The 21,348-nt window shown below is 45.1% G+C and overlaps 1 protein-coding gene across 3 annotated transcripts in view; it reads right to left on the bottom strand.

Moving 5' to 3' along the window:
* Positions 1-4,696: 4,696 nt before the first annotated feature.
* The window catches only part of MAD1L1 (mitotic arrest deficient 1 like 1), a 655,729-nt gene continuing 639,077 nt past the window's right edge, over positions 4,697-21,348 (bottom strand). For all 3 annotated transcript variants that reach the window (XM_075010828.1, XM_075010829.1, XM_075010830.1), the window contains exon 18: positions 4,697-6,079. In XM_075010828.1, the coding sequence (XP_074866929.1) occupies positions 5,921-6,079 (159 nt within the window). In that variant the 3' untranslated portion in view covers positions 4,697-5,920. The remainder of the gene's footprint in view (positions 6,080-21,348) is intronic.

A 21,348-nucleotide genomic window follows, 5' to 3' on the forward strand; every position in this document is an offset into this window, starting at 1 on the left:
CTGCCTTGGGCAGGGAGCTGGGCTTGATGAACTCCTGAGGTCTCTTCCAGTCCTAGGATTCTATGATTTTCCCACCATTCGTGGCCACAGTGTCATGCTCCCCGGGCAGGCAATACAGCTACCCAAATGTAGCCAGAGTCTAGGCTCCTGCTGTGAATCAGTTCTCAGTATTGGAATGGCACTTTTACAACAGAGTGCAGGTCTTTAACCTGCATGGGCAGAGGAGGGAGACAAGCAAAGTAGGCTTCTTGCTACCATACAGAGTGGAAAACACTGCACAGGAGCTTGAGAAAAGATCTTTCACGGCTCTGACCCAAGACAATAAGAAGAAAGAAAACCCTGGAATGAAAGGCTTTCAGTGCTCTGCCTCCTCTCCCTTCCCAAACATTGTATGGCCTGAATGAAAAGAGAATTGGAAACTTCTTCCTTCTTTTCTGGCTTCTGAAGTTAAAGTGACTGCCACACGGGGCTCTCCAGCCCACTCTGTGGCAAGCCCTTTACAGAATCAGCCCAACTGAAGACTGAGAGACTCAAATTCTCCAGGTGGAGAATGAGACAGGATGTAAAATCTACGCTGGTTCAAACACTGAAGAGAAACTAATATTCCCTGACTTGATCTCTACAGCAGCTAATGTAGCTGGAGACTGTCATCCACTGTGTGCACTTGAGCAATGGCCTATGCATTTCACGCCTCTTCTCTCCAGAGACACCTGCTGAGTGGGCTGGGACAGGAGTACTATGAGTTCCCCAGGACCTCTCGTGCTCAGAGCAGCGGATAAGAGGATTGCACAAGAGTGACTGAGCTCCCCCAGTGCTAGTGACCCCTTCCAAACTGTACAGAACAGTTAAATCGACATAGCAACACTTCTCATTGGCGGGAAAAATCCACAGCTTGAGCAACATAGTTAAGCCAACCTACCCCCGGCATAGGCAGTGCTCAGTCAAAGGAAGAAACCTTCCCTGACAGAACTACCAGCTCTGGGGAGGCAGGTTAAGTACCGTAACTGGAGAGCCCTCCTGTTGCTGTTCTAGGACTCTATACTGAGGCACGAGGGTTGTGACTGTCCTGCTGCAGGAACGCGTGTGAACAGTCCTCATGGAGTTTGTTTTAATCCTCTTGATTTATAAATCATGGATCTTGTGTCAGCTTCTCCCACTCTCCTGCCCATCACCAGCTGGCCACAGTATCGCCCCCACCCCACATCTTCCCCTCCTCCTCCTAGTCATCTCCCACAACCCCTCCCTCATAAGCTCCTTACCTTCTCCCACCCCACTCATCAGCAACCCCTCCCTTTAGCAGCTTCTCTCATCCAACTGGTGTGCCCCTCAAGTTCCCCTGCCCCTCCTCACTTCTCACATGCCTCTTCTCCATCTCCTGCCTCAGCTTGTCCCATTTTCCTGTGCCTCACCAGCCCCTCAAATTCCCTCACCCTTCTCTTTATCAGCACCCACGCTTCTTACCAGCCCTGCTGCCCCGCCCAACTGCTGCCTCCCTCGACCTCTTCTTTCCCTTTGGTCCGTCTCCTGATGGCCCTCTTCCCCTTCTCTTTCTGCCCCTTCCCACCTACCCTGATGCAAAAGTGATCCGTCATTAGGTTTCAAGAGCCAGGAATCTGAACTGAAACGCTCCAGCAGCGGTTTTTAGATTCCTCTTTCCTCCACATTCGTGCACAAAGTGAAAGCTCCCTCACCAACAAAGAACGAGAAAAACCAAAGCTAGAGTTCAAGGCTGAATGAAGTTCCAGAGGGTTCAACTTGTCCTCTTAGGACAGGCATGAAGTGGCTGCTTCCCTGGGAGCTTCCTGCCTTCCAGGGACTTTCAGGCAGAACTTCTAGATTCTTTTCCCCCGTAAAATATTTGTACATGTACGTGGATGGAAGAATTGGTCAGAGGAGAAAAAAAGGGTCTTGAGCAGTTCAAGGGAGAGATGCTTTAGGCAGTGCTGCCACCAGAGCAATGCTCTGAACAGGAGTCTCCGTAGCCATGCCTTAATAATTCAAATTTTACAATTGCTATCACATACACCCGAGCTGATATGCACCTAAACCCAAATGGGGGGACAAACTGTCGTTAAAACTCTCTCTACTCCCCTCTGACTGTACATTAATTAGTGATTGGTGAAGGCTATTCACACCGCTCTCCAAACAGGACCCAAGTTGCCCTGGTGATGAGTACGACACAGATGGCACTTACTTAAAGGGGTGTTTGAAAGCAACAGTACACAGGGGCACACTCCGTGCTTCTGTTTTATTGCCTAAGCAACACTTTTGCCTACCCTTTTAGTTGGAGCAATGCTGTGTGAGGCAATGCCACGGTGTGGTTTCACAGCAGTGGGGCTTCTTAGATGGTAAGTTTAGCTCCAAGTGGCTCAGTGTGTAATAGGCAATCACTGCAACTCTTAGCATCCGAATTATTCCTCCCAGCTCCACTGTGTGCTAGGTATGCATTATAATCCTCACTTTGGACAAGGGAGAAATGACATCAGTGGGGCTAAGTGATTTGTCCAAGGCCCCACAACAAATCTGTGTCAGAGCCAAGACTAGAACACAGGAGTTCTTAACTCCCATCCCTGACACCTACCTACACAATGCTACTCTCTCATTTAGTGTACAGCTGTTTGCAGTCAACACTTCCAGTTGAACATTCCCACACCAGTGAGCAAACCGCACAGCAGCTGAGTTTCCCAAAGGTCATTGTTTGAGGCACAGCTAATTGCTACTCACTTGCAAGGCCCTGCTCCGCAGGGAGTCTCTGAAAAGAGCACTTCTTGGCTGTCCAGGAAAGAGCTGCTGTTGAAGCAAACAGGAGAACTAATAGAGTGGCACTTGCTTTCTGAAGCCAGGCATGCCATCTGCAGGGGCAGTGTATGCACAAACGAAGTGCCCTGTGACCAGGAAGTCTTATCTGCAGAGAGTAGACTCTTCCACACCAGTTTACCCCCTGCATGCCAGGGCAGAAGTCCTGCTCTAGAAGGGGCAGAGGCTATAATTCACTGAAGTGCTGGTTTATTAAACCTTCTTGAACAAACCAGCTTCTTTGGGAACACATGGCTCAAAGCAGCAATTCATCTCAATGTCTCTCCCACACATCAAGGGAGTCTCTGAAGAGAGCTATTTCTTCTAACCTAGCCTATTATTTATTCACCCTTGGGAGGCAACTTTCTAATGGGCAGGAGGCTTCCTTCCTTTGCTGGTTTCCAGCACTGCCTCTCATATCACCTCTGTTTCACTAAGATAGTGGGTTTAATGTAAACTTATTAATTACTTAATTTCTCCTGCGAGGAGCCAAGAGAAAGATTTCCAGAAGCAGTCAGGCTCTGCTATTATCTTGGCCAAGAAGTCGAGTGGGTCTGATGTCATGATTCATTTTCTCCATGACTGATGAAGGCGACTCTCAGCTCCATGTTGTGCATACGAATCAGACAGCATTCCCCTGGCACAGAATGCCAGGCAATCAATCTTCAACCAGGACTTCTCCCAGCAACAGAGAAAACGGCAAACTTTTGCTATTGGTATTCACTCAGATGAGTCTGCTAGCTCCCTGTAATTACAGTGAGAATGGGGGAGCTGTGATCCATTCACAATAGTTGCTCTGTCCACCATTCATGAGAAGTTAGGGCTGGAGCAATGTTCCTTCTAATTTTTGACAGCTATGTACAGGATAAATTTTGTTACATGCATCAAAGCATGTGAGGATGTGCACCACCAATAGAAACACATGCTGGACAGCTGCGGACACTTTGCTACCCATCTAGGCAGCATCCGAATCTCTCCTGAGTGGCTGCCCAAGTGCACAACTTGCAGCAGAGATGGACAACCACAAATAGTGGGTGGGACACATGAGTGACCCTCCTCCACCTCAGTGGGCTGCAGAAGCCCACGGTCCACTAGGGTTTCACCTGCGGCCCCTCTGTCTGCCCCCGCCACTCCTCATGTGCACTGAGATGCCTGAGCCTGCACTTTTTTGCTCCTCTCCCTCCATCCCAGCATTTTTGGATTGCTGTGAATCACTTGATTTGTGCTCCAGCCCCCTTCTCCTCTCTCTCTCCCTCCCAGAGCTGAAATGCTCTGAATCAGCTGTTCGCACTGTTCCAGCTCTTGCAGGGACGGGCAGCCACAAAGAGGAGCAGGGATAGAGTGTGAATTAGGTGATTTGCAACTTCTCAGAAATTGCTGGGAGGGATTGGGAAGCATAGAAAGGGAGAGTCTGTGCTGCCCTGGTCGGCCACAGGTGGAGTCCAGTGAGCTTCAGGTTGCCAACCAGTGGCTTACAGGAAAAACTGTCCTGAAGCAACTGTTTACTTCTTCTCATGCTTATAGCTCCAACTCTGGTTTGTCACTCCAACTGGGGAAGACTGGGTGTAGAGTTGCTGTGAGTGTCCTCAAAACTAAATTTCCTATAGGACCAATGAGTTGCTGCCTTACCACGTGGTAATGGAATAAAGCACAAGGGGATTACAAGGGGGAGCCAGGTCATTGGCAGGAATCTCTGTTGTATGGTGGGTTAGGGACTAGTATCATTTCTGGCACTAATGAGATGAACCTGGAAAAGAGAAGAGTTGCCTAATACACCCTCCCCTTCTTGAGGTAAAATCAAGCCATGCACCACTGTTATCAAACAGATACCTGTGATGCCCAGGAAGGGGAGAGAAGAGTATAAACTCCCAATAAAAAGACTTATACACCCCCATGGGGAAGTGATACTTTATTCTGAAAAACAAACTAACCAACACCCTCCATCATCGTACAGCATTTAAGAGCTGTTAGAAAGATCCTTCTGCAGAGTCAGGAGAGAGCAGTGGTTGTGGTTGCAACCAATAATACAAAAAGGTGACAGGCCTCGTTATGGGCACCAGACTACAAAACAGCAATACAATGAATATATCAGGAAGAGGCCCTCTCCTCCCTGTTCCTTTCCCTGTGTACCTCAGATAGCCAAGCAACCCAACAGGCTTGTGCAAGAAAGGAAAATGGGTTAGAGTGATGTCTAAGCACTGGGCGTACAGCAGAAGAGGGAGAAAGGGAGAAGGGTTCATACAAGTGCTGAGTTCTGACAAACCAGGATCTGGAGCTAAGACAGACTCAGTTTTCCAAAGCTCTCCATCTTGTGAGACTTTAAATTCTCACTGAGCAGTGAGTTGTCTCTGAGAGGAGTGTGTATCCATGACTACAGTCCTCTACAAACATCCTGAGCTCCCAGGAGCCAACCCTCATTAGCTGGTGGCCGCTCAAACTGTCATCTCCCTACATCCTGGGGGCTCTGCTTTAAAGAGCCATCAAGTGGGAAAGGCTGAGACCCAATTCAACAGGATCTGCCTGTGAGAAGCTGGGACTGGAACGGCAATGACTGCCCCAGAGCAGGCATTCTCCAGCTCATCCCTACAGTGATTCCTATTGAGACTGGCTGCAAAGGAGACTAGCAAGTTAATATAAAGGTCTCAGTGTTCTTAAATAGGAGGGTGGCCAGTCTGCAAAAGGTAACTCTGAGCTGGAGTTATATTAGCTCTCCTCTGGAAATAGTATTGTGGGAATCTGCATGCGTGTGGCAGGCTGAGAGAGTGGTTAGTAAAATCAACATAATAAATATAAGCTGTTGGTTGGACCAATATTGTCAATGAGCTCCTGGACTATGGGGCAGAGTAATATGACTTTAGCCCAGGAAGAAGCAGGAGACACCTTCGTCATTCAGACTTCTTAGCTGCTTCTTCAAACAGCCACAAAGCATTTGCGGAGAAAAGGAGAGGGCTTCAAAAGAAACTGGAAGCAATAAAATGCAACAGAAGAAACAAAAAGATTGTGGCCTAGCTAGCTCCCTGATCCCCTTTCCACTGAACTCAGCTGATCAGCGTTGAAACAACGATGGTTACATGTCAATTCACGATCCACCTCTGGAAGGTGCCAGGCTACGATTCAGTGAGAGTTAAGCACAGGTCTGGCGGCTGAAGAGTTCAAGGGTTACGGCGCTGAGGAATGCTGGAATGCTGTCCTGGTGCAGCAGGTGAAGGTCAATGAGCTCACGAATTGTCAGAGAGAATTCAGTTTCCAGAAGCTGCATCTTCCCACCAGAAGAGCTGGAGGCCTGAGGGGAGGGGGCAGAGGTGGAGAAGAGAGATATCGGGGGAGGGGAAAGAAATAGTTAATACAGTAGGTTTTATTTCAAGTCAAATGCTGAAGAATTCTAGTACTCTTGCTAAGGAGTATCCTTCAGTGTGCATCGTATTCTAATCAAGGTAACGTTATCTACTGCGGAGCAGGTGTTCAACACATGATTTAATTGGACCATTATTAAGTTCTGCATTTCCAAAATCTCCGAACAATACCCCACCCCCCCGTGTGAGCCTCAAATGAATAATGAATTATAAGGCAGCAGGAAAAATGTTTAAAATATCTTGAAAACAAACTTTAAAGGGGCTGAACAATTAACACATGCAGTCACAGCTGACACTGCAGAACTAGGGATGCTTTAGAAGAGAAAATCTTCGAACAGCCTGGTCTTGAGTATTTCTCAAGGAGCAATTTCTCCATTAAACATCAAAGTCTATAGGTCCCTCCTCTCATGGAGGACAAGAAAAAATGAGCCAATCAGCTAGCTTTAACTAGTCATCTTAGTTCAGGTATGTCTACATTACAATAAAAGACCCAGAGCATTGCTGGCCTGGGTCAGGTGGCTCAGGCTGTGAAGCTATAAAATTGCATTCGGACTTGGGCTGGAAACCAGACTCTGAGACCCTCTCCCAACAAGTGCGGCTCCAGCCTGAGCCTGAATATTTATGCTGCAATTTTATAGCTCTGTAACCCAAGAGGTGGAGCTCTGAGTTATTTATCACAGTATAGAGACAATGAATGTGCTTTACCAGCCTTACTTCACATTATCAGGTGCTTTGCTCCTGGAGAAATTAGATACATATAGAAGGACGGAATCTTAACACACAGTAAATATCTCTTATCATAGCATAGGTTATAAAAAGAGGAGAGAAAAAAACTGCAAGAGGAACCAAAGGTTGTGGCACAAAATCAGCATATTTCTTAATAAACCACCAAAACAACCCCAATGTAAATTTGTATTTTTCTCCCCAGACATTTCCCGTTTGGGAAAGATCACTGTTCCTCATCAGGCCCCTTAAAGAGGCATGAGAGGCAGCATGAGCACTGCCTAATGGAGTCCAGCCAGCCTCAGTAGCAGGACATTCCTTATCCACAAGTTGTGCAGCAGAAGGGAAATCTTGAAGCAGCTCTGCTAGAACTGCCCTCTCCCAAAACGGCTAACCATGACTTGCGCAGCGGGTGTTTGTGTGCATAGGTAGAATGTATCTTAACCCGCTAGAAGGGCAGCAATAATGTCAGGGAGGCACAACAGGCCCCAGCGATCTTCCTGTTTCTAACTTCTTGTTTTCAGGAGTCGGGATTAATTTAATTATGAACTTCTCATGTAAATGTCACTTCTGATTGTGACGAGTACAGGGCTCAGAGGAAACCCCTGTCACATCAATGCCGGGGATGGAACTTACATCAAGATTTTATAGTGGAAAAGCAAATTAAGAGTTTGTTTAAAGCTCTTTCCCTTCAGTTCAGTTTAATGTTCATTTCTCTTTATGAACTACTCCAGATGGTGAAGTTTAGCGCCTTAATCCGTTGTTTAGTAAAGCCACACAACTTGCTTTCTGAGCAGTCATAGTGAAACTGGGTCAGATAGGGACACACTGAAGAGATCGACTGGGAAAAATTAAGAAGTGACAAACAATAGAGGGAAAGGGAATTAGGTCAGTGAGGGATATGCATTTGCACATGCCCCAGCACAGAGTGGAGGTCTGTAACAGCCTTGAACTAGACCACAGGCCTGATGCTACCAATCAGAGCTATGCCAAAGAGGCCAGCTTTTGGTTTTGCAAATCCAAGTCCACGGGTGTTGGATCTTTCTACGTCACCCAACGCATTAAAGTTTAGGCTGGGAACACAAAGTTCCAAATCTTGGCAGCACCAGTTGTGGCTGAGCTGAATTCTGCAACTCTTTGCTATGTGTGAAGAATATAACGTGTCCTCCCCCAAATTATTTCCCTTTTTCTTTGGGAACAGAATTAAATAAATCCACGGAGGAGTTCAATTAAAAAGGAGTTCTTTACGAAGTTTCGCGCCCACTTTCAGACCATTTATTTGTTCCTTGTGATCTAATTACATGAACAGAATTACATGAATGCTTCAAATCACTGTACAGATGGAACACAGTGATATCTTGTGTGCAGGAGACACTTGAACACTTGTTTATTTAGGATCGATTGTCGTTTTTGCCCCATTATTCTGAAACTTTCTGCCTGAGCAAAGGCTGAACAATAATATTCTACCACAGAAAGTTCCACGAGGAGCTGCATTCTTTCAAAACGGCTGTCATCTATGGCCATTTTCACCAGAACTGAGGGTTCCTCAGCCTTCTGACAGCATGGAGGGATGCCATTTTCACCGATGGCAGCTTGCCTTCCTTCTCATTGTGAACAATGGAAGGTGATACCCACTTTGAAAGAGAGCAACTTAAACTCAGCCTGTGACATCAACTGTAATGAAAACAGTGGGAGAAAAGTTGACGTATTCACCAATGTTCCCGGTAAGCTGGGTGCTTCTGCTGCCACTCAGGAGAGATTCAGGTGACAGCTTGCAGATTAGCAAGGCAACCACAGCATGTGTTTCTATTGGTGGTGCACATCCACACATACCTTGGTGCACATAATAAAATGTATTCTGCCCATGGATGTCAAAATTAGAGGGAACATGCTAGGAACCTCACCTGACACAAACTTTCATTTATGAAAAAGAATGGAAAGAAGTCACCATATTAATTTGCAGTATTTCTTTTCAACAGCTAACCTTTGCACCAAATCCTAGGAAAAATGAAGACACCAGGGTTTGTGCTCTGGAAAAATGTAGAGAGAGAGGAAATTGGGGTGTATGTATGTTCAGGAAACATACAGGTACATGCAAGAGGCAGCAGGAATGGGGAGAACAAGAGGAAAGATGAAATGGCAGGGAACCCTCTTGTTTCTTTTTGACCGTCTGGTCCTGCTGGTGAATCAAAGCAGTTTACCCTGGCTTAATTTGCTAGTTTACTGGTATCAGAAGGGTAGCAGTGTTAGTCTGCATCTGCAAAAATGAAAAAAACTTACAGACTAGAAGATTTTTGGCACATAAGCTTTTGTAGGCAAAGACCCATTTTGTCAGAGGCATGTCCACAAAAGCTTAAGCTCCAAAAAATCTGTTAGTTTATAAGATGCCACAGGACTTCTTGTTTTTGCTAGTATACTGTGTTTGCTTCTGGACTGCTCAAGGGTGGCATAAAGAAGCCAGAGTGCACCAATAAATCTGGCCATTAGAGTGGACACAAAAAAATGAACTAGAGTTGATAATATTTTCAAGTCACAAGAAATCTCATACCATTTTTTCTGTGTTTCCTATTCAGTGTTCATGTATACTACCAGGGCCAAAAGAAACCCAAACAAACACAAAAATAGCTCCATAAAAACACGGTGAAGATGCAGTTAAGGTTGAAAGTACATGACAATAATTAAGGGTAAAAAGCATCACAGGAATGTAATTACAATCAATCCAAGCATTATAAATCTAGGAAATTCACAGTTAAGGTCGAACTTTAAAAAAAAAAACCAAAAAAAAAAAAACCCAGACCCTATACATTCAGGTAAGGCAATGCAATTAGGGCATCTCAAAACCTATAATCATGCTCTGTAGTGATAACACGTGGGAGGAAAAATGTGTTGTGTGTCTTAAAAATTAATTCAGTCTAATGTTGACCAGAACTACAAAAAGTGCTTTATTCCCAGTCATATCATTAGCATGTTATCACTTTTAGAGACGTAAGAAAAAGCAGCAAGATTTGGAGTTGGACTGAATATGTGGGGCGATTGAAAAGGCCAGGTCAAATATGGTAGCTTAGGTTAGGGGCCTAGTTTAGTCCCTTCTTGTTTATGGGCACATGACAGTGGTTTGTTTGAGGTGTGCAAAACCAAAGCCCAGGTGGTTCAGATCCAGGTTCTCCTTTGTTCAACCCATCAACATTTTGGGGAAGAGCTATTCCCATTTTGGCTTATCTCCACTCTCATTATTCTGCTTTCAGAAATATAAAGAATCTTTATCAGGAAAGCAATTTAAATGGGACAAAACACCCTCTACTAGATACAGATATATTCATGACTCTGTATGTGCATGAGACAAGCTATGAATTCCAAGAACACCACCACACTTTGTATTTCCAGGGTGCACCGGCCTACTGAGTCGTCACAAAATCAGAAGCAGCTTTTCGGCCATGTTGTACAAACAGGACAAGTGAGATCCGTCTATCATGTGGCCACATGAACTTCCAGCAGTTGCTTTTCAACCTCCTCCGAGAAAGGAGCCTAAAGTACAATTGCTTTTCCACAACAGACAAGATTAGCTGTTCCCAGTAAGAAGAAAAACATCATCAATCTTCCTTTTAACCCTAGAAATTGGTAAATTATTCAAGGCTTTATAGTTTTTATATATATTTTTGAAGGCAGAGACTTGCATTACAGATAAAGCCTTGTGTCAGCACTCAGTCCTTTAAGAGAGCCAGGTACCTTGGAACTTGTGTGCCCTTTCCATTTGTTCCACTCTATTTATCAGTCTGTGCAGGAGATGAAGGCTTGAGAGGGATCTAAAGCTAATCACGGAAAGTGAATGCCTGAGACAGGTGAGGAGCCCAGTGAGGGAGCTGCAGTTTCCCTCTCAGCCGCCAGATAAACTTCCTGTTTGTTTCACACTCTGCTCATTCCATCTTCAGCCAAACTCTTCAGTCAATATCTGTGTTCCTAGCTGCAGATGGATTTTGGGGATAGAAGCACAGGGAGTGGAGAATGGTAGGATATGAGTAGTATGCCTACCACCTGCACTCCTCCCCTGAATGTCAAGATGACCGGCCTCACTGCTGGCCTGAAAAAAAAGTGATACTGGCATGGATTCAATTGCTGCACTTACAGAGAGGCTGAGAGTCTCTCTGTAACTGTGAGTATCACCAGAAAGCAAATAATAGCTCCTCTCACCTCCAGCAGGGATCACCCTCACTGATGGCACAATAAGGGTCTAAAACAGACTAGGTTCACAACCCCTAGGGACACTAGATGTGAAAAAAAAAAGCAAAGCGTTTCCTTGTTAAGAAGTTACCTGGGCAGTTGCCAGGACCACACGGGTGTTCGTAAGTGATGCAGTGATGTGTGAAGTACAAAGGAGGATCACTCATTGTCACTTTAACAGAACACACAAGGGTTCAGAGCATGATTGAAATCACATTTTTCTATTTCAGCCTTTAAAGCCCCAAACTTTCCAAAAAAGTGATCTCCTGGGATGAAACTTCTCTCCTCAGCCTGGCAATGATTTTGTTCAAGGTCTAATAAAATTTTGTTTGCCTCTTTATAAGACACTCAGATGATTCTGAAGGATATGTGGGACGGGAACAGCACTTCACACACCACCCCCAGTCTCCAGAATTTTGTACCTGGAAAATTAAAATAATCTATAAAGTCTATAAACTGAAACTTGATGCAAGCTATCATGGGCTCTTAGTAGACCGACCAGCTGGGTGGCAAGAGGTCCCACAGTACAGCGGTCAGACTGAGTGACAGAATGCTGGCCAACACATGGGAGAGGGAAACATGTTCAAAAGCATGAGGCCATAAGCAAGCCTGCTGACCAAGGGGAAGGGAGGAACAGGGCAAAGGGGGCATCTGCCCCAGGGCTAGGCAATTCAAAAGGGCCTGGGGCTCCCAGCTGCCATTACTACAGCAGTGGCAGTGGCCAGAGCCCCAGGCCCTTTAAATGACTGATGGAGCCCTGGCCATGCAGCATTAAGAGCAGGCAATGAGGATCTTGGGGGAGAAGGAGTAGTTAGTGGGGTCCTGGTTGAGCTGTCCCCACCCCTTCTGCCTGCGGCTTCACCCCTTCCAGGAGTGTGGAGCCACCTTCCCCTCTTTGTCCAGGGTCCTGCCAATGCTCTGGGCAGCGTCCTTTGCCTCAGTTTCCCACCTTGCAGTGAGAAAGTCTGACAAATGAATGTCACTTTAAAGCATCACTGCCCACTGCCTCCACGGCATCCCTGGCGTGCTGTGAAGAGAGGGAAGCTGGGCTGCAGAGGTCCCAGAAGAAGGCTGTCAGGGGGAAGAAGCAGCAGGGGAGGGCAAAGGTGGGGGAAAAGGAGACTAGAAAAAAAAATCATATGATGATGTTTGATGCAGTTCAGGATTTCACCCCCTAGTAGGGCAACCTCCTCCATTTCATATGGAAATCTGTTGCTCTGTTCATGGAGGGTGTATGCAGTAGATGCCCAGTGTAGAGCAAACACACTTCTGAGCATTCATATGCATGTGCTATGGGTCCTCTCAGTGTGGCCATTTTCATACAAAGGGTTAAAGACTAAAAGGATGCGCCACAGAGTGACTCTCTAACCCCTTGACACAGGGAGGAACTTCACTATTGTGCTGATGAAAGGGCAATACTCCAAAGTGAATGGGGTGCCTTAATTTTCAAACCATGTTTTCCTGGGTGTTTTAATGAACAGGTAACCCATTGCCCCATTGACATTTACGCAGAGACGCTACTAGGACTGCTCGGTCTCATCTGCTAAGATGTCGGTATTGCTCTTTTCACAGCGTGCAGCCACCTGCTGGGCGACCTCCCAACACACTAAGGGTTCGGCTACGCTTTGAAAATTAAAGAGTGTCCGCAGCAGAGCTTTAAAATGAAAGTGTGGCAATGTCAGGAGTGCGAAGCAGGAGCTGTCCCAACGCGTTACGTAAACCATCTCCATGAGGGGAGGAGCTAACTACACTGGGAGTTTGTTTATACTGGTGCTTTACAGTGCTGAAACTTGCTGCGCTCAGGTTGCATGTGGGTTTTTTCACACCCCTCAGCCAGAAAGTTGCAGCACAGTACAGTGGCAGTGTAGACTTCGCCTAAGACGGTGAACACACTGCAGGGAACAATCCTATATGGGGCAAGGGGAAGGACTCTGTGGTCCCAGTATCTATTGCCTCATTCACCAACACAACTGCACAGCTTTCCTCACCCCTAGTATCCGACTCATTGGCTGATACCTCCTTGTTGCAATGGCATTTTGATTCACTGTATGAATGTGGATCTGCTGGCTGCATGCCAGTAGTGACTCTATAACTCCCACATTGCTTTCTTCACCTAATGGAACCTCTTGCTGCATTACCTTTGCATATGTCAAGACCCCAGCTCTGCTGTCTCTAAACTGTGGAGCCCCACACCACCTCCCCTTCTTTAATCATGGCTCTTGACACTCTTCTCACTTTATAAAACCCCTCCTGCACTGATGCTGGCATCTCTTAGGAACTCTGCAGTATTCCTAACGCTCACCCCCAACATCATCACATTATTCAGCAGTGTTATCATGAGCCACTGCACAAAATCTGCACGCCAGTTCCCTAGCTGGACATGACACCTGTCCTCCTGTCTGCCAAAACCAAACAAACCCTAAATCAAGTACTTTACTCTGTCTCCCTTAGATTTTATAGTTTCCTCCGCCAGTATACTGCAGGGTTTCTCTTTTCCTGCCTCGCTCAGATCACATGTTCTCCTCATCCATTAGTATGGTTAAATCTTGTCACAGTCCAACAAACCCATTTTGAAACCATTTTTAAAAGCAGTCGGCTCTGACCTTTAAACAGGAAAATATTTTTGTTTCTGCCTCTCGCTTTAAGATTCTGCGATTTTTCTAAATGTCAGAGGCCTAGTGTCCACATGCAGCTGTCAGAGAGAGAGGCAGTGCAGCCTCAGAGACAGTCCTAAGCCTGCTCTTGGGTGCCAATGCCCAGCAAAGAGTACACATTAGAAAACAAAGCTCATGTGTAAGAGTCTGTGATTGTGCACGTGGGCACGCATGCTCCCCAAGGAACATGTACAAAAAAAAGTATTTGAAAAGTCTGAATGCTCAGCTAAAAATATCACAATCAATTTCTTCTTTCAAGCTGATGTTATAAATCCAGCAACAGGATGGGATACAGAAGAGATGGGATGTGATGGCCACATTTTTCTCAGTGAAGCTGGTGCACTAAGGCCTCCTCTTTAGTGCCTGCACTCTGGGATTATTCTGTATAGAGCCTAATTCTTGCTATGCATATTTTCCCCCTTTAAACAGGTCTCCAGAAGATCTCTTCTAAGTTGAACGGATGGAGACACAGAGGTTGGGGGAGAGCTGATGTGATGGAGAGACTGCTGAAGTTATACAATTCAATCAAGAGAGTTCTGAGGCTCTATATAATTGCTCAGATTTGGCTCTCTTGGGTGGCGATATCATTATCAAAATTCCTCAACTGAATTATGCTTCATCAATCAATCTCTCCTAAACATCACACCCTGCTCAAATATCAGGTCCCCAGGTAGTGAGCAAATCACTGTAATTAGAGCCTGCTCATTTGAAATGATACAAATATTAAAAACACAAAACACAACAGAACAAAAAATACAACCAAATTTGCCCACAAGACGTGTCTGAGGCTGGAAATATTAAAGACTTTACTCAACACCCAGTCTACGGCTTTTGTTTGTGTAATAACCAGCAGGTTTTGCTAGCCTGTGACATCACGCTACCATCCCCATAGGACTCTGAACAACTGAGCACTAATAAAGCTGTGTGGTTGTCCATCAATTAAGAAACACTGTCTTTCCCAAAATGTCCTCTCCTGGTCTCCAGGGATATTCCCTTTCCCCACAATATTCTCTTTGTAGCTGAAAAGCAGGAGAATTAGTTCTAAACAATAATAGCTTCTTGTCAAGACCTCTGATCCCATCACAAGCTTGATATATAAAGTGAATTAATGAGGCAGAGGGGGACAGACACCTCTATAAAGTGCCTTCCACAGAAAGGAATGAAAAAACTGCTTTTAACTACCGAGGGAAGAGGAGCAAATGCCTGGATGAAAACTGAACAATAGGAGTACGGTAAAGGACAAACAACCCCATGCACACATTAAAATTTATGGCAAACACTTCCTGTCTCTGGCTTATTATTCAGTACTTAGATAGACCACAAGTCCCATCTCTTTAGTACAGGCATCTAGTTCACGCACTTCCATTTTTAATGGGGACCATGACCTACGTTTTTATATACACAAGTGATAAAACTGACTGAGCACCGGCCATTACATTAACTCACTGTCAAGGAAACAAAGTGGTGCGCTGCACATCGGCAAGATCCCTCACACAACCACTCGCTTTGACTTATGTGCATATGTCTGCAAAGGCCACGGGAGATGGCAAAAGGGAAAATTTAAACACAGACACCAACACTTGTCAAACAGTATCCACTTCTCTCCTGGAGAGTAAACCAAAAGATGTTAGTCCTGGGGAGAGAAGCGTGTGATGTATGACTTTCCTGCTGCCGTAAGGTCTCTTCAACGGATTGCTTCTGCTTAGACAGTAAAAAGTGACACCCTAAAAATGAGGGCAAACATCTCAGGCTTTCAATAAAGGTAGAAATGTATAAATATTTATACTACAGGTTGAACCTCTCTTGTCTGGCACCGTTGGGACCTGACCAGTGCCAGACAAGAGAATTTGCTCGACCATGGGAGGTCAGTAATGTCTAGCACAGGGGTCAGCAACCCTCCGTACAGGTGCCAAGAGTGGCATGCAACGAGATATTCACTGGCATGCGAGGCAGGAGCTCAGCCCTGCCCCGCTTCCCCCATGCAGCTGGGAGCTCACTCAAAGCCATGCTGCCTGTGATTTAACAAAAGGCCAGCTAATGCCACCAACCAGCACCTAAATGGTAAAGCTCTGCATCCTAATTTATTTATTAATTAAGTTGTTGTAAGTAGGTCTACTAGTGACATTAAAAATTATCACAGGCACTCAGATATACTTAGAGGTCAAAAGGTCAAATTTTGGCACTCCACCTCAGACAGGCTGCTGACTCCTGGTCTAGCTTCCACCGCCTACTAGGCCCTCAGAAGACATTTAGGGGTAAATTACAGATAAATAACCACACAGAACACTGAGGGCCAGCACTCGTAGTTGTAAACAAACTTTATGGGTCCATGGGAAACTTGGCCACACCCATGATAAATGGTCATCCGGCTAACTACAATCATGCCGGATTATGCACGTTGCCAGACGAGAGAGTTCCAGATTAGAGAGGTTCAACCCATATTTGATTAGTACTACTGATGTTCTCGCGTTTTGGAGAACAAATCTGATCCCAAGGAATGTACTTACGAACCACTATTTTCATGACCTCATCTCACGATAAAAGAAGGAAGCTACAGAATAGCACACAGGAACAGTACTCAACAGTTTAGGCTATGAAGAGGCAAATGAGATACATAGTGAGATCAGAAGACACCCATGGGAGATTCCATAAAGAAAATGCTCCTGGTAGCTTCCAGGTATGCCTGCACTGCAATAAAAAACATGTGGCACTGAGTCTCAGTGATCAGTATCACCAGGCTTCGGCTCCTGCTGCAGGGCTAAAAATCACAATGTCAACACGTGGGCTTAGGCTGGAATCCAGGCTCTGAGGCCCACCCACCTCATGGGGTCTCAGAGCGCGAACTCCAGCCCAAGCCTGAACATCTACACTGCAGTTTTATCGCCTGAGCCCATGAGACTGAGTCAGGGGATCAGGTCCAGCTGTGGTCATGCTGCAGGCCTTTTGTTGCGGTGTAGCATACCCAGCAAGTGTAAGCATAAAACGTTATTTTATATCCACTTTGCAGATCTGTGGCTAGCAGAAATAGCTGCTATTTGAACTTACATCTGAGGATTTAGAGAGGTCTCCCAACAAAAAAGAAAACAAGTGCTGAAGAGAGTAAATTTTGGTATCTACTTTTTTCTTCCCCCCAAAAAGCAAACAATGAAAATCCCACACATGGAATTATATCTTTGAAATCAATTCCTCCTCCTCCTCCTCCTCTGTTAACGATTTTGATGCCTTTAAAAACCAGTGCTGCTACAGTATTTTAGCCCTGGAAGCAAGAAAGGGGTACTGCTTTTCTGACAACAGTGTATACACCTACAGAGAAAATGGACAAATATGGCCTGATACGACTAGAGTCAAAGCTAAGCTTCTGAATATGTGGAGTGCTAAGATGTCCATACTGTAACCAACTTCCAGTTAAGTGACCATCCTGGAATGTTCAGATTGCAGAATGAATGGGCTAACATTTTCCCCACATCTTATTCATCCTTCCCTGCCTCCTGCTATATATATGCCCTATATTGTCATTTTTGCTCCAAATCTGATGAAGTGGTCTTACCTATGAAAGCTCATTACCTAATAAATAAAATTGTTGGTCTTTAAGGTGCTACAGGAATGCTTGTTTTGTGTTGCGAAGATACAGTCTAATGTGGCTACCCCTTTGAGATGAGTTATGAAGGCAGAGTGAATGGTTAACAAGCACAACCAGTATCTCCCCCACGTGCTCTGTAAAGTGGAATTTCAACCCACTGTAGGACAGACAAGTTAGGCACAGGAAACACTCTTGTTACTCCCTCTAAAATGACTCTACACTTTTACACTGCAATGCTAGGGGCTAACTATTTATCTAAATTTGCATTTCTCCTCTCCACGTAAGTAAAGAGCCACAGTATCCTGGGGCGCTGCTACTGAGATCTCCAGTCCAAGGTTATTCTGGAGTCTAATGATAAGCTTCTCCATGCTTTCTTATTAAAGCAAGGCATGGAGTTATGGAGCAAGACAGAAACACGGTGGCAATTCCAGCCAGCCAGTTCGTATGTCGCAAAGGCACACCATGAGAAGACCAAAAACCAGCACTGAGCCCCAACTGTAGACAATCTGAGGAAGGTGACAGGGCCTGAGAACAGAGCCCTGTGTCTGAGACTCCCCTGTTTAGATGAAGAACTAGCTATAGTAATAGGCAGATTCATTTTTTTAAAATTCTCCTTCTCACTGGGACAGCAAGGAGGGGTTTAAAAAAAAACGCAGGATACTGGCCTCCAGAAAAATGGAGGTTTACAACTGAGAAGGAAGGGAGTGTACTAAGACCATCTCAAGTTTTTGTGCTTGCTGCTGGTATTAAAGTGATTTTGCATGAGGACAGTTCATAAACGACCTTACTGCTGTTGTAATAAACAGCTGGGCCTCAAGAGATAGGAAGTGTCCAACTTTTACCAATGAGAAAAAACTTGTCTGCACCTTTACTACTCATTGAGAGATATCACAGATTCCATAGACACCCACCACCCTCTGCACTGTGATTCTGCCAGGGGTCCTACTGCTTCCTTATTTTCCCTTCTTCAAATCATAACAAATAGGCAGAAAAATAGACACAACTTTGTGGCTGAAGTGATTCATGTCACTCAGAGTGCAACAGGGTCAAGCAGACTTCAGGGCTTACTAGTTACCAGTTGAAAAACTAATTCCTCTCCTTTCAGGAGAAGGGCTTTTCTCTTCACAAGAGACAGTGGGTGACTGCACATCAGGGGAGAGAGGGGCAGCGAATGGTTAAATGAGCAGATTATATGAGATGCCTGTGAGGCATGTTTCACTGGAGCAACTGTTACTTTACTATCCAGCAGACAACAGTGTGTGAGTAATACGTTTATCTTTCTCATCTCGTCAGTAGCCTTATGGTTATGTTGTGATGAGCAGGGAAGGGAAAAGGATAGAGAGCTGAACAAAAAGATGCTGTGACCATCACTGTCCTAGGGAACCCATTGTGATTAACTTAACTACAGTCAGAAATCAGACTGTAGGAGTTTGACCATGGGATTGGGTAGTGTATAAAAAGTGGGCCTACTCCTATCCATGCAAGCAGTCTTAGGTTTATGCAAGATGAAATAACGTTATGAGCCTGATGGCAGCTTGCACTGGTAATTCACATCAAGTTTAGTCATTACCCTGTTTTAGTTCTTATTTAGTTGCAATCTGGTCCCCTGGGCAAAAATCAAGAAAAGCAATGGTGCGCTCTTAGTCACTTGTATGCAAAGTCACTGCACAACTGCACATTCTGTACCACACAGAGTACAATCGCTGTTCAAATAGGAGAAAGAAAAATATAGCCACAAGAAGATCTATTAAAAAACCCAAACCCTCGCAGTCTGACCCTTTGTGAAACTCCAGAATGAAATATCAGACTGCCAGCTGTCACCAGTTGTCCTTGCATAGAATTGAATCTTGGTGCTTTATGACTCCCATATAATTGCTTGCTGCCAAGTTTTCATTTTCGCATCAGAGTAATTTCAGCTACTCTTGAAACTTCTGTGACTCAGTGTTGTCAACTCCCGTAATTTTATGAAGAGTTTAGAAATTTAGATTTTTTTTACCTATTTCAGGAATACAGTGAAAAACCATCAACTGTCCCTTATTCAAAATGTCCATAAAATAAATAAAATATGGAGATACGCACCTCATAGAGCTGGAAGGAACCTCGAGAGTCATCGAGTCCAGTCTCCTGCCCTCATGGTAGGACCAAGCACCATCCCCCCATATTTTTTTTAAAATCTATTTGCCCCAGAACCCTAAATGGCCCCCCTCAAGGGCTGAACTCACAGCACAGCGTTTAGTAGGTCAATACTCAAACCACTGAGCTATCACAAAACATGAAAGTTTGGCATTAGTAGTGATTTTACTGACTACATCATTCACCAAGACTGGCAAATCCAATCACAGTAGAAACTGGGAATTGGGGCACTAAGGCTGAATCTACACTAGAGTTTGTTGACAAAATTGGGGTTTTGTTGACAAAACTTGTGGAGCGTCTACACACAAAATGCAACAGACCATCAACAAAACTGGGCACTTCTGCCAACACTGTTTTGCCTCTCTGTTGACAAAAAAACCGTGGAGATGCTCTGGGGCAGTCCTCTGCTGAAAGACAAGGCTTCTGATTCACTGCGCAGCCCTGTTTGCTGAACTTCCAGTAAGCCGTTACGTCAAGAGGGTGGCCAGGCAGTCTGGCCGCTCTCTGTTGAAAGAGCAGATTGCTCTTTTGATCCGCTTTTGTGTGTAGACATGATCTGTCAACAGAAGTTTTGCCGGAAGATCCCTTCTGACAGTACCTTCTGTCGACAAATCGCTGTAATGTAGACGTAGCCTAAGACCAGTTATCTTGCCACCCAAAACACAGTGTCTTTTCACCAAGTCAGCCTGAAAGGAATGAACTTGTACTGGGGAGCCCAGAATTAAGCTGTGAGGAAGTATGAACTTTGCGTAATATTTTAATGACTCCCATGTGTTCCTCAGTTCCCCACTGTTCTTTGTTTTTCTACCCACTGTAGAAAAAGGTTTAAGTCTGCTCTTGGGGCAATGTTCAGTACATAAAGTGTGTCATCTTGCTTCCAGGTTGCAATGAACAGGTAACTGAGGGTACATCTACACCTCAGGGAAGATCAATTCTGCTGGGGCTGATCTGCCAGAGTTCGATGTAGTGTGTCTAGTGGGAATGCACTAAAACAAATTTACAGGGTGCCTCTATCGACCATGGTACTCCTGCCACCTGTTAGGCATAAGGGAAGTCAGGCTTCCACTGATCTCCCTTACTGGAGACCATGCAGAAGGCCAAATTAAGGTATGTCAATTTTAGCTACATAATTAATGCAGCTGAAATTGTGTATCTTAATTTTACCTTCCTTTGCTGTGTAGACCTGGCCTTAGGAATGGGCTGAAACCAACCCTCATCATAAGAGGATCCAGATGAATAATCGACACTCATTAGCAGTCAGCTCCAACAGACGGGGGTGTGTGAACTTAATATGGTTGTGCTTGGAGAAACAGGACTGGGAGATGACCATCAAGGGTTAAAGACTGGGATTCTAGCAGAAGCTGGTTTCTCTCATCTGGAACTGTTGAAGGATTCAAAGACAGCCAGAACTTGAAATGGAAACCATTGCAGCTGGGCTGGTGGATGCTTTGGCTTGGCCACATGGCTCATTATCTGACCTTCATTTCTCTGTGCTAAGGACTTCTGAATCTGTGTTCTAGTTGACTAACAAACCCGCTGTTTTGAATAGGCTGTCTGATGTCACTACAAATACATGCTGAGATGCATGAGTCCCTGAGAGCACACAAGCCTCTAACCAGCAGTTCTCTCACTCAGACTCACTTGAAGCAGAAGTACATGAAGTAGGAATGCTGGAGGACAGAGGCTTAGTTTCAGAGACAATAAGGCTCCAGGGCCCCTTCTGAATGAAGGGTGCGCTCCTTGCGGTCTGGCACACTGAAGGGGTTCCTTCAAGAGACCATTTAATAGCTGGTACATGTGTAGATTCTGTAGATCTATAATACAACTGAAGAGAGAGGAAATTTCCCCTCCACTACAGCCACTGTGGTCTGAGCAGTGATACTACGTTGAT

Source organism: Carettochelys insculpta, chromosome 16, assembly GCF_033958435.1.
Source record: "Carettochelys insculpta isolate YL-2023 chromosome 16, ASM3395843v1, whole genome shotgun sequence".
Classification (NCBI taxonomy): Eukaryota; Metazoa; Chordata; order Testudines; family Carettochelyidae; genus Carettochelys; species Carettochelys insculpta.